General features: G+C 40.2%; 1 protein-coding gene across 1 annotated transcript; it reads right to left on the bottom strand.

The window, feature by feature from the left end:
• Nucleotides 1–4,172: 4,172 nt before the first annotated feature.
• Nucleotides 4,173–11,614, bottom strand: TM4SF18 (transmembrane 4 L six family member 18). The gene is made up of 6 exons (XM_014945818.1): nucleotides 11,527–11,614; nucleotides 9,658–9,868; nucleotides 7,957–8,046; nucleotides 7,152–7,294; nucleotides 5,670–5,867; nucleotides 4,173–4,524 (listed from the first exon to the last, which is right to left on the bottom strand). The coding sequence occupies exons 2-5, from the start codon at nucleotides 9,832–9,834 to the stop codon at nucleotides 5,675–5,677; spliced, it is 603 nt and encodes a 200-aa protein (XP_014801304.1). The 5' UTR covers nucleotides 9,835–9,868; nucleotides 11,527–11,614; the 3' UTR covers nucleotides 4,173–4,524; nucleotides 5,670–5,674.
• Between the last annotated feature and the right edge of the window lie 1,301 nt (nucleotides 11,615–12,915).

Raw genomic sequence — 12,915 nt, 5'->3', positions numbered from 1 at the left:
AAAATATCTGTAATAATCGCAATCTTCTTTGAAGCTATCTTCCTAATGGTGGGGAAAATTGTGATTATTTTGGATAGAGGACAAAGATTTAGGACATAACTAAAGTATGACAGGTTTCCTTTTATGATATACAAATCTAAACGTCCTTTACCAAGATTGTAGTATACAGACAAATTACCAATTTTAATCACTATTCATATAAAAAAATTTCAGGCACTGTCAGAATACCCGAGTTCATGATCTCAGCTTTTAGAACCTTCTAAACATCAGCATTAACTGCAGGATTCTGGTTCTGTCTAAATGACTGTGGCCAAAGCCAAGTTTTCGAAATCTGACCGAATCTATGATGAAATTCTGGAGTTTCCCAGGTTGGCATCACATGCTCAAAATTATTTCTGCAGGGATTATTTTTTTTTTCTTTGCCATGGCTGAAGGTCAGTAGTTCAGTGGAAAGATCAGCTCGTACACATTGCATATGTCCCATCTGTAAATTAACTGAGGTCAAAATAATAAAATGTTTATCTCCTTTTGTACTACTTAAATTCGAAGTCATTCCTTAATACTCAGCTAACAGAATTGTTCATGTATATGTGAGCTATTTGATCTGTTTTTGTTCAAACTTCCTTCAGACTGAGGAAGAGAAAAAAACCCACATCCTTGAAATCTCCACATTTAATTGAGGATAAAAACAAGCATTTCTTTGCCTTTAGTCCCTTGATTCCCCTAAATTACTTTTTTCTTGATTTGCAAATATGTTGCTTTTATTAAAAGATAAAACAAAAACTTCTGACAGGCAAGATTCTTCCATTACAGCTTTTAAATGTGCCTCACCCAAACTTTAGGATATTCATGTGCCTGAGCACACTCCTATTATCTTTCGCTTAAGGACCTCAAATAACTGACAGAGGTGACTCAGTTCCTCCAAGGCTGCATTATTATCTTCAGAGGGTGTTTGAAGATCAGAAACCTCTCTTCTCTGGTGGACAGGGCCTAAAAGGACTGAACACCTAATTTAATTGGTTAAACTATGAGTCTGGAGTCTGGTGCCATGAATATCCTCTCATTGTTTTATACCACAATACCTCATTTCTCATACTGAGGATGCTGAAATGCTATGACTGTCCTGAAAGTCCTCAAAATTGCATTGAAAATATCAAGCTGATTTTTTACTTGAAAAAATTTTCCTTGAGGAAAACAAAACAAAACAAACAAAAAATGGAACATTCTGACAAAAAAGTCTCTTGCTCTGGCAAAATGCATTGGCTGTGAGGAACAAATAATCCTCAAACTCTTGCTTCCAGGTTTCAACATTAACTCCTCACTCACAGAAGTTTATAAACTCAGATCTGCAGCTTTCTTCCAGCTGTGCCCAGGATATTTCAGCAAGGGGCACATGCACTTCGGGTTCAGGAACACTTCTTCAAAAAAGGGTTTCTTGTAGGCAAGCACAGTGTGAGCTTTGTCCTGGCTCTATGGCCCACTTCTCAGCTGTTCTTGGGGTGGGGTCAGTATTCTGCACCTGGAAATCCAGATGGTCATGTTGCCTCAACCACCACCACCAGAGTCACTGGTCATGGCTGGATTTCAAGCAGTTAATATTCCTTACAGGAATATTGGTTTTGCTACCAGGCACAGATCATAGCATTTCTTATTAGAGACATTGTATTTAGGATTAATTCAGGACTTCAATCATAGAATCATTTAAATTGAGAAAGACCTCTAAAATCATTGAGTCCAACCATTAACCTAGGACTGCCAAGTCTACTACTAAACCACATCCCTCAGCACCACATCTAAATGTCTTTTCAATATATCTCCAGGGACGGCGACTCCACCACTTCCCTGGGCAGCCTGTTCCAATGCTTGACAATCCTTTGGGTGAAGAAATTTTTCCTAATATCCAATCTAAATGTCTCCTTGTGCAACTTGAGGCCGTGTCCTCTTGTTAGTTGGGAGAAGAGACCAACCCCCATCTCGCTACAACCTCCTTTCAAGTAGTTGTAATGAGAGATAAGGTTGATTAGATCAAGCGTAACTTTGCCTTACACCCAAAACCTCTGTGTGAAACAGGTTATAAATGCAACTCACTGTTAGCCTTTAGAATTCTTACCACCAATTTCAAATTAACAAACTGCCCCTTTAAAAGCTGAGCCATCAAGTCATAGTTGAGTCTGGCTGTGGCAATGGAAATGCCAGGTCTGGATTATGGATAAAGAGGGCTGCAGAATCCATACGGCCAACAACAACTAAATAGCGCATCTCTTTCTTTGATTTAAGCTGCCTAAGTAGGAGATACCAGCCTGTGATAAAGTAGAAATATAAATTCACAAGACACAATCACAAAAAAATAAAAATTAATCAAAGACAGCCAAGCTTTGCCAGTAGTTGGTACAGCCACTAATAACACTCCTATGGAAAAGCTGTCAAACTACATACTGTTCTTTGTGTCTCCTGTCTGCCAAGCTCAAGATTTTCCATGATCAGAGACAAGTTATTGAAAAGTGGAAAGGGCACATACAGGGGCAAAATAAAGGGTTAAGAGTTTCCAGGTGTGACTTTAAGGTATTTCATTGCTCTCATCCAACATAGCAAAAATCTATCTCAATAGATTCTGTTTGCCTAAAGATAAGCCTGTATTTTCCCCATGGCTGAGCTGGAGTCTGAATAGAATACCCTGTTTGAAATACCATTTCCTCAGTGAAATGGTGCCATTCACTTCAGGAACATTTAGCATTTCCAGAGCGTTTCTGCTTTGAATATCTACCCCACACATCCAGTTTTTTAACCAAATAATCAAAACCTTTTTTCAACTGTTTCTAATACTTTCAAAATAAACAGCTCCATGGATTGCAGGCATGAAATCAGCAAGATTCTCTGAGACATTTGGTAGGAGTACAGATTGATTGTTAAGTTTTCTTTATTTTTCCTTCTGTCCAAAAACAACACCCATAAATCCATAAGAATATGGGATTATCATTTAAGTAGATATATGATATGACGTATATTTAAGCCCAAGGAAAAGCAAATGTGCAGTTGCAAACAGTCCCTATTTTGTAATCATGCCTTATTATTACACATCTCTGAACATCCATGCCACCCTGAATCGCCTCTCAAACACCAGCCCATTCTTAAACATCATTCATTTCTTTATTACTTCTCGCAACTTAATAGAAACTAAGCAATAAAAACTTTAGATGCGTTCTTCAACTCCTACAGGAAGAAATCAGTTTTTCAAAACAATCCAATAAAGGAGTATCAAGGCAAAATCTCAATATTGTCTTGAAAGAGAATTAAATGACTGACATGCTCTATTTTTTCTAAATATCTTACCCACAGCTGCCACTTATTGCATGGTTTGCAGTTCTAACAGTGTTTAATTTTAGAGGTTGATAAAGCTGAATCCCACTAGTTCTGATGTAGTAGGGATACAGGCATTACTGCAAATCCGAAGTACGTATTTCACATTCCTCTGGGTGTTCATTCTCTCAAAACCAGAGTGAAGAATACAGCCAAATGTTGCCCATGCACCTGCACATGAGCCATATGCCCACTTTATTGTGAGTGTCTGAATTGCCACTGAGAATTAAATGATAATACTTTGGGGAATTAAAAAGATATTTTAGCTGTAATTTTAAAGAGATTTTTCTTTTTCGTCTGATTATTATTGTCAAGAACATTAGCCTTCCATTTCAGCAGGGTCAGGGTATTCAGAAGAGCATTAATAAGCTAGCACTGGGTGCTAACAAGGTTCCCTCATATATTCGCTCAAGTCACATAATACTTGATCAAAAAACTCAAAAGTTTGCCTGAGTATAAAATAAAAGGAAACACATTGCAGCTATCAATATGTATTAATTAGCACCTCTGACTTCAGAGTTGTGTATCTTACCTTTCAACCAGGCCTGGATGCCTTTCTAAATGGGCTTTTTTTCCTTAATTGCTTTGTGCAGTTAAGAACTTCCAAGAGACCGAGCAAGACAGGCTGCTGCCTTTCGTGACCATCATGGTTTGCCTGTAACTAAAATTTATTCATTTAGAAATCATGGCTTTATCCAGTGCGCTAATTCTCAAGGGAACAACCCCTCCTGACATACCGGGCTTTGAATCAGGCCCTTTGAATCCCCCCAACAAATATTCCTATGTTCTAAACAAAGAGGAGAGTATAAAAGCAGTTCTATAGCAGTTTTACAGCAGTTTATTCAAACAAAGGTGATTTCAATACAAAAAGCAGTTCCATGGTATTCAAACCTCCCTATTGTCAGAACAAGCTGGAGGGTAACAAAATGGAGAATCAATGTCAGGGACAACCAGACAGGTTAAAAAGCAACTAGAAAAATGTAGATGTTCAAGTAACTTCATCCGAGAGAAAGGCTTGAAAGACAAAGATTTAAGACAAGGGTTTCATTTGTCTTTGCGGCACCCAAAACCACCACCGTTAAGTGTTGGAGAAGCCATTTTGTTCTTTTTCTGGGGGGTGGGGGAGAAGCAGCGAAGATTTCCTTGCCATTTTCAGAGAATCCCGGCCTGCAAATAAAAAAGGAAGGAAGTAATTGTCCTCTCCTTTTTTCAGCTCAAGTTAATATGGAAGTTGTTCGACTGTTTAACATCCACATCCAATCTAAACCTGACACACAGGCAGGGCTGTAGAGGTGACCAGGGGACAAGCGGGCAGCAAGGCTTTGGACCGCACTGGAGGCTGGGCTGGGGCTGATGAGGCTCTTTCACTGGAAAGGGGAATGTGTTGAGAGAAATTGCCTCAGGCCTTGACCTTATTGTAGGTTCCCGTAACAGTACATTCCTACAAGAAATGCTCCCCTGCCTCCTTGCCCAAGGGCACCTGCAGCTCCTCTGCCCTGAGTGACCAGCACTGCTCAGGAGGCTTCGTGCTGCAGAGGCACCACCATCCTACCTACACGACAGGACTAACCCTACTCTCTGCATGGGCATATGTAAGTACGTGTACGTGTGTTCATTCAGGCTTTGGGGGGCTGCAGCTTTTCCTAATTAGAAATCTTTCTCCAAGCTGCTGTCATCACTGAGATTGTTAGCTATATAACCCTGAGGGCTCCTTGACCCCAGCGCAGGTAGACAAGGAGGGATAAGCACGTCTAATTTCACCCTGCCTCCCCAAGCTGGGGGAACTGAATGCCACACTAACCCCCACCGCTCCAAACCCGTGTGCAGGTTAGCAGCTCATGGGTGCCAACCAACTCTTCTGCCCAAAGCAGAGCCCTCAGTTATTGTTCCAACAACCTACTGAAAAAACAGTAAAAACTGATGCCTAGATCATGACTGCTACATATTATCCTCTTGTGTCTTCTTTCTGTTTGCTGTGAAACCCATGCATTGATAAGAATGACTTTAAATTGAACGCTAGAAGAAAGGTGCTCAGAAACCTCTGCATAGGAGTAATGGACTCAGCATCAGGGCTGAATTCCCAGCCATGTTTTTTTCTTCTCAGTCCTAGCCTTAAAGGTCAGAGAGAGCTGTCACCAGTCCCTCTCCACCACAAGGAATTAGCAGATGAATCAAACACAATAGATCTATCAGTACATATTCTCTGATAATAAAAACACAATATCATAGAGAATGCATAAACCAAAAAGGTAAGTCCTCAACTGAGAGAAGTTGCAGAAGCTAAACCAACTTGGAAACGCTGAAGAAATTACCTCAACTATTTTTCTACTTGAACAAAACCAGAATAGGTCCCACAGAGTGTCCGTTTCAACTCAGCAGCCACTTTGAGAAAACAGATGATCAGCTGCAGTCCACTAAGAGCTATCAGAACAGAGAGTAAAATGACGTTCCACTCCACCACGTTGGCAGGTTCGGTGCACCGAGACCAAGAAGAGTAATCCGTGAGGTACCTATTAGAGAAACAGTGTGAAGCAGATTGAATGTGGTGGGTGCAATTCAACTTCAATACACATTATTTTACCTACAATACATAGAAAAAATGTATTGGGCTTTATATGCTTTGAGTTTAGGAGCCAGACTCTAGCCTTTCATTACCTCAAATACATCTGCTTCATTAGTTTCCCTGTTAGACATCCAAGTGTTAGAAAGCCATTGCCTTTTTTTTTTTTTTTCAAATGGCAGAAGCCAAGTTTAAAATGGGAATTTCCCTTCTGTTGATTTAATTTCAGTGGTAGGTTAAGTCCAGCTGATGTTATTACCATGCAGAGAACATGGACACCCCAAAGCCATCATCCTAACCAGGGCATGCAGCCTAAACAGCAGAGCTAAAGTGTCACCATGTGCAGTTCCCAGTTGTTCTAGAGCCATTCTTTGCATCCTTGAGGATCATAACGTGCACATCCGATGTGCCCTTTTAACTGTGAGACATGCTATAGCCTGGAGGTTAGCTGCAAGAACCTTTGTTAGAATCACTTGTTCAGTGTCAGTTGCTTTTTTTTCTAAACATTCATAACTGAGATGATTTGAGCCAAATCTGGAGTGCGTTATGCTGCCGCTGGTCCTTTACGTTGAATTCAAACCCTCAATTTTGTACTCCCAAATGGGATGGCAATGCTGGTGACACATAGCAGAGATTGCAGGATGCACTTCAGTGTTTTAAAAGAAAGCTGACTTAAGTCAGAGAAGGCCATCCAACATTCCTGTTGGATGCTGAAGGAACTCATTTGTGATCCTCTGACAAATGTAAACCTCAGTGCATTCAAATGCAGCTGGAAGAGCTTGGCATTATATGACTTGAAATATTCAAGTCTTACAAAAATTGTTCTTTTAAAGGGACAATGTAAAATCTTGCGAAAGCAGCCTCAGGTTGCAGATCTGAATCAAACCTTTCATGCCTCTAGGGAGGCAAAAATTTGGGGAGTTCAAGAGACTATTCTGAGAAATTATCCACCTGCACTCACTCTAATCTTAGAATCTTTACTACACATATGATTGTGATCACCACCAGCTAAAGGACACTTAGATAGATGCACCTCCAGGTCTGATCAGTACGAAGATTCTTACATTTAATCTTTCCTTACAAGGAGGCCTTTCTTTGAGGATTCTCGTGTTAATTAAGAAGTTGAAAAACCTCATTTGTCAATATAGGCCTTGTGTTCAAACTCTGACAGACATTTCTCTGACTTGTTTTGATGAACAATTTCTTCCAGAAGAGTTACACTGGTGTTTCTTACCCTCCAGCAGTGTCTTTGAAGATATAATCCCATCCACCTGAGGAATTGCAGAAGGGGCCTTGTATCAACCCCAGGCTAAAAATGATGAAACTGTATCCAGAGAAAGCAACTCCAAGCAGGGCGAGCACAATTGAAATGAAACTCTGAAGTAAAGAGAGAAAAACATTACTGTGTGGGGACAGTGTCCGCAGCAAATAGTCATTCTGCCTGCCTACCTACTTCTTTGGAGTTGAATTTCACATTTGATTGTCCCAAACTTCAATATTCTTAAAGAAAAATACCAGGTAAAGAATAGTAAACATACACAAACAAAATAAAGATTAAGATGGAGTTTAAGACAGTTTCACAACTCTCAGTTAAATATTGTTTGGGCCTTTTTTTTTTAAAAAAAAAAACTTGCATTTTTGCAAAATGTTTTCCCAAAATGCTAGAGGAACAGAACCAGGCATTAAACATGTTTGCATTCCAGATAGTGTATATTAAGTCATTACAGGAAAAAATAACTTCCAAATAATGGAAGCAAGGGGATGAAGCTATTTAGCTGGAGCACTTCATTGAAATTCTCAGGCCTTCTACATTCTTATTTTATTTTACAAGGATTTTTAAAAATGTTTTTTCCATCCTGCTTATGCATCAGAAGGAAGGAGCTATACTTTCTGTGACCCTCACCCCAACCTGGAGCCCTTCTCTGCAAAAGGACGCGGAAACAGCAGCAGAGAGGGGAAGGATGTGCTGGAGACACAGGAGCAGGAAGGCAGGCAGAACAAACACTAACAAGATGCACGAAAACAGAAGACAGACTCACCCTGTAGGTTTTGTTGCAGCTCTCACTCTGGCAGCACCGGTAGAACATGCTACCCTCCAGCGCTATTAGAATTACTGCCAACAGAAGGATCTAGAAGGAGAGACAGTATAGGGTCAGTAAAATGACTGCAGATATTAAGCCAAAGTCTGTGGAAGGGAGGGACTGCATCTGTAATGCTCTGTTGAGAGTTTAAAGCTGCTCAGCAGGAAAGCACAATTACTCAAGGCACATCATGGAACTGGACTGCTATTATTAGGCTGTCACTGTCCTTATTTCTTGCATTGGGAAGGGTATGGTGTCTCCCATCACAGCCACGCGTTACTAGCATGGGCACAGCTACACCAGTGACACTGAAGGAATAAAACCAAGCTCACGAGTAAAAGAATCAATACCAACGACAGATAAGATGTTCTATTGATACAACCACATCTGTTCAACAGCTTCTCGCTGACCCAATTACACAGATCAGGGCATCGCCTTCCTTACCAACACAGTTATGCTAGAGAAAGTCAGTAGTACAAGCTTTTGGTTAAATTCTCCTGGACTTTAATTTCCTTTCTCTGTCAAGTATCCATACTGTTTTTCTCAGACTATTGGATTATTAAAACCTGATACTAGAATAATTTTACTAAGTAAGATTTGGACTCCAGAACCACAAGCTCCCACTCAGGGAGGCACTGGCCTGAAAGGGGAAATACGAAAAGGAAATGTTTTTGAAGCACAGCACTATCCTCTCACATGCTGTTGCCCTGTTTGTAACAGGATAATATATATATTTTTAATAAATTGATAATAATTCTAAGGCTAAAAATACTTCAAAAGTACTGTTGCATGTAACTTTTTCCTGAATTTTCAACTCTGCTTTTCTGTTCAAATTCTCTACCTGATAGTTTTTTTCCCCTGCTAGAAAAGACTAGGGTATTTTTTCTGCCTTAGGAAGAATACATTATTTCAAAAGGATGTCTCATGTTTTAATAACTCTCCCAGTTCAGCACCTTCATAAAAACACATTACTTACACAGATGACACCTTTTTAAATGCCGATTGCATGCATGCACTTTTATTACAAACCTGTTTTCTGTCCCTGAGGCTGCTGTTCTTTATGAACATAGTGACAGCATGAGCAGTGGGCAGCTCTGTGTTTATTACCGCAGATGTGCATATTACAAATGTAATGGAGAAAAATCCTACTATGTCAATCACAGCGAGACAGTCTTCTGTACTCTGCCTAACAGCAGTGGCACTTGATGCAATGTGAACTGTATCCAGTCCTCTAAATTCTGGACCACATACAGCTCTTAAAAACATCTGAACAGTTCTGGGCAGCTTTTTCAGTTTTTGTTTCATTTTGTTTTGGTAAAAGAGCTCTAACGCAACCTTCATAGAGGATTAAATCAACACAGTGCTTGCCTCTATAATACAAGCATAAATTAAAAGTAAATGGAAAGTCAGCAAATAAAAACCAACCTCAAAACAATCAAACCTGCAAAATCACTTATATGAAATTAAGTAGTATACATAGCATGTCATTCAGTATGGTTTTTTTTTTTTTTTCAGTTTGATTGAGTTTTTCGGCCTGCAGTGGTTTTGCCAAAGTAATCCATATTCTCTTTGACAGAACAATTACACAGCCTGCACAGTAATCCAGTCTTATTTGCAGTAGAATGCAGTTTGTTAAATAGCCGTAGAATCAACACTTACCATCACACCTGAGAAACAGATCCCTTCAAAGTACCAGACGTAGTTGGGAAGCTGGTAACTGGCAGCATATGAAGCTTTCCCATTAGGGAAATATAATAGGATGTTAACAACAATACTCCAAAGTGCAAGAGGTATCAGCAGACAGCTCAAACAGCTTCCACACGCCTCTAAAGCCATCTCTCCAGAAGTTTAGAGGTTTCGCTCTTCTAAGCTGTCAAAAGATTACAAGGGTTAAAATATGAAAAGTGGTTTGACCGCCTCAGTTTGATTCAGTCATTTCATATTCCCAGGAACTGGGTGACTGGGGTGTGATTCCAGAGAGGGAGAAGTGCTTAACACTTAGCAGAACAATAGATGAATATCGCTGTCTAAACTCATTGTCCTCTCTAAGCATATGTCTTTAAGCAGCAGTTTCCCTTCTAAAAGATCCTCCTTTGTGATCTTCCAAATGAAATATGCCTAGAAGTTGGACTCGGGAAGGAACTTCAGCAATCTCATTTCCTAGTGACTGCCTAGAAACGCGCTCCTCCCGAAAACACGATTACGATGCAGATGTGCTGTGACACGAGGCAGGTTATTCAGTCTTAACAGCAGCTCAACATTTTTTCTACCTTACGTGGGGAAGGGGGCTGTCAAATGATAAGTATGTCCAGTGTCTGTACAGAAAGCCTCATGTTACAGATAATTAATGCCAGAGCTTGGGAGATAGAACCCTAAGGGTGACCCAACACTTGCTGCTAACGTGGGGCCAGCCTCACAGAAACACCACGCTGAGTCTCAGGCACTTTGCAGAGAGTACAGGAGCCCAAATCACACTGATTAGAAACTGCCAGGCAGTTTCTTACTCTCACGCTTTAATAAATTGCTCTTTTCTGCAGCATTATGTGGCTGACCCGTTTAATGAATTAAATCCTGCTATTTCTCCAGTTGTTCTACTCTGTGCTTACAGCTGAGTATGCATAGCTACGGATCTGACCTAAGTACACGTGACTTCTTGCACAGGACAAAAGGTCTGGCTGTTTTTTGAAATGCCTGCTGTTTTGCACTGTGCAAAGCCAAGGCCAGACAGTTTCCCCATTTTCATGTGTCATCATTCCCTAAGCCCTAAGCCACCCCAGTAACACAGAGCCAGAGCTGTTTGAACGCTCACAGCACGACCCAAGCCTTCTTCCCATGCCCCTGTGACTCATCAGAAAAGGAACTCAAGAAGGAGCTCCAGGTTTACTCAGTAGGAAAGTTGTAGTCAGAGAACAAAAAAATTAGGGCTCTACCAAAAGCAAGAAAGCTGATTTTAGAAGCAATGATGTCATGGCCTATTTTCCTTCTGTTTCCTCATGAGCTGTTTTCGGCTCTGCACACACGAGGCTGCTCTCATTATCTCATAAAAGCTGTTCAAGCTGCACATTGTAAGTAATTCCTTCCTATTGCTTCAAATGAGATCACCCATTCTCTACCATGACTCTCCCTTGTTTCCCTCTTCCCTTCTTTTTCTAGGTGGTTTCATTTTGAAGTCCTCAGGCTTTATCCGAGGATCTTCCCGTATTTCTTGTTTTACTCCTAATTGCTACAGACGCTTTTTTCAGGCCTCCCTCTAACCGAAATTAGTGGCAAACCTCCCCTTGCAGGCTCACAGGCAAGGACAGAGCCCACATCATCACCACTGTGCCTTACAGAGAAAACAGCTGAATTAAAAGCAGGTACATTGCATCCCCAAGACTGATTTTTTCACTACAAAACTCAGAGATTGTGTAATAGGCTGATTTTTTATTTTTTAAAAGCAAAGGCCAAAATTACTAGCAAGCAGCTTAGTTTATAATCAGATTTGCTGCTACACCCCATAGTAAACTGTTCTGGTTAGAAGAAACTTACTTGGAAAATGACACCTGAAACAGCATTTATTCTGCAGTGCAGCGGTCTGCATCATGACTTATTTTGTATTTAAATCGAACTCTGCAGATACCAAATCAAGGTGTGCTTTTTGCTGGCTCACTATACTGCTAGACAAGGAAGCAACCATTTTATACTAAGTATTAAGCAAACCTGGCAATCAGTTTCTCAAATATCTCACCAAGTGTTGCAAGAACTGCTTTCCTGTTGCTGTCGATACCCATGATTGATGCCAAGACCGTTACCGAAAAGCCATGTTTACTCTGGATGAGTGATTTCTCGGCTAACTGAAAGGAATTTAACCTAAAGCAGCCATTTCTCCATGATTTAACCGATCGAGCTCCCAAATAAAGGAAGCAATAAAGGAATTCAACTGGCCTTTTTTTAAATGACAGCATAGGCAGCGAGTAGCAATGGTGTGCGTTAGTGCGACATAGATCTGAGGTAATGTTTTCATTCTAAACTCTAGCCTAATTATTCTGTCCACTGGAATTTCTAAAATTCTTTTTAGTTCTTTAATTAGCTGTGTGTACCAGAAAGACAAATAATTATATAAGCAAGGCAAAAAAAAAATAAATCTGTAAATAGCATGGGAATTATACCCTGTTCCATCAAGACCCTCTTTTCCTCCTCTCACTCTACACTTAATTTAAACTTTCAGATCCTTTCTCAAACACTGCTTCTTCACATACAAAGCCACCATATCGCATAGCAGCAAGGAATTCGGTGTGTGTATATGCATGTGCACATGTATATTCTCCTCCCTCCCATAGCAGGGCAAGACAGGGATAAATAAAACAAGCGGAGACACTATTAAAGACTGCCCTCGGCTACTTCTATGTATTTATATATGAATAAATGGTATTGCAAGAAGCAGATATCCTGAGATTCTAAACACAAACTTTTTCTGTCTGCAAGTTCTTCTGTTGCTGTGGATGTGTGCGCCCAACTTTTTTTTCACAGTTAATTTCTTTTTTTCAAATATGTATTTGTACTGGGCAGACTTGGCTGAGGACAGCCCGAGATACCCTTAAGTTTCTAGCTACCTTTAAAGACCACCCTCCTATTTACAAATAGTACTAACTACACACTGACACCCACGGGAAATTCTTTTTCTCCCATAAACAGAAAATAACTTGTTTTCCAAGACAACATTAACTGATAGATTCCAAAACAGAGCAATAATGGCAATCAGCCTCATTTCTTTGAAATAAATGACATGCCATATTTTGCTTTTCACTTGAAAAGTGCCATTGCCAGTAGCATACTGACCTTGCCAGCAATGCTGCTGGCAGCATATAATTCAGATTTACTTCTCCTTGTGATAGAACATTTACTGCAATATGCTACAAGCCACACTTCAGAGGTTCT

The sequence above is a fragment of the Calidris pugnax genome, unplaced genomic scaffold (genome assembly GCF_001431845.1).
Source record: "Calidris pugnax isolate Ruff unplaced genomic scaffold, ASM143184v1 scaffold111, whole genome shotgun sequence".
Lineage (NCBI taxonomy): Eukaryota > Metazoa > Chordata > Aves > Charadriiformes > Scolopacidae > Calidris > Calidris pugnax.
The sequence above is the reverse complement of the archived record's forward strand: the minus strand, read 5'-3'. Positions and strand labels throughout refer to the sequence as shown.

Coding starts and splice junctions, on each gene's coding strand:
- TM4SF18 (XM_014945818.1), bottom strand. CDS start 9,834: ATGGCTTTAGAGGCGTGTGGAAGCTGTTTGAGCTGTCTGCTGATACCT. Junction 8,047..9,657: donor TCTGTTTCTCAGGTGTGATG/GTAAGTGTTGAT, acceptor CTCTCCTTCTAG/ATCCTTCTGTTGGCAGTAAT. Junction 5,868..7,151: donor TTCAAAGACACTGCTGGAGG/GTAAGAAACACC, acceptor TTTCTCTAATAG/GTACCTCACGGATTACTCTT.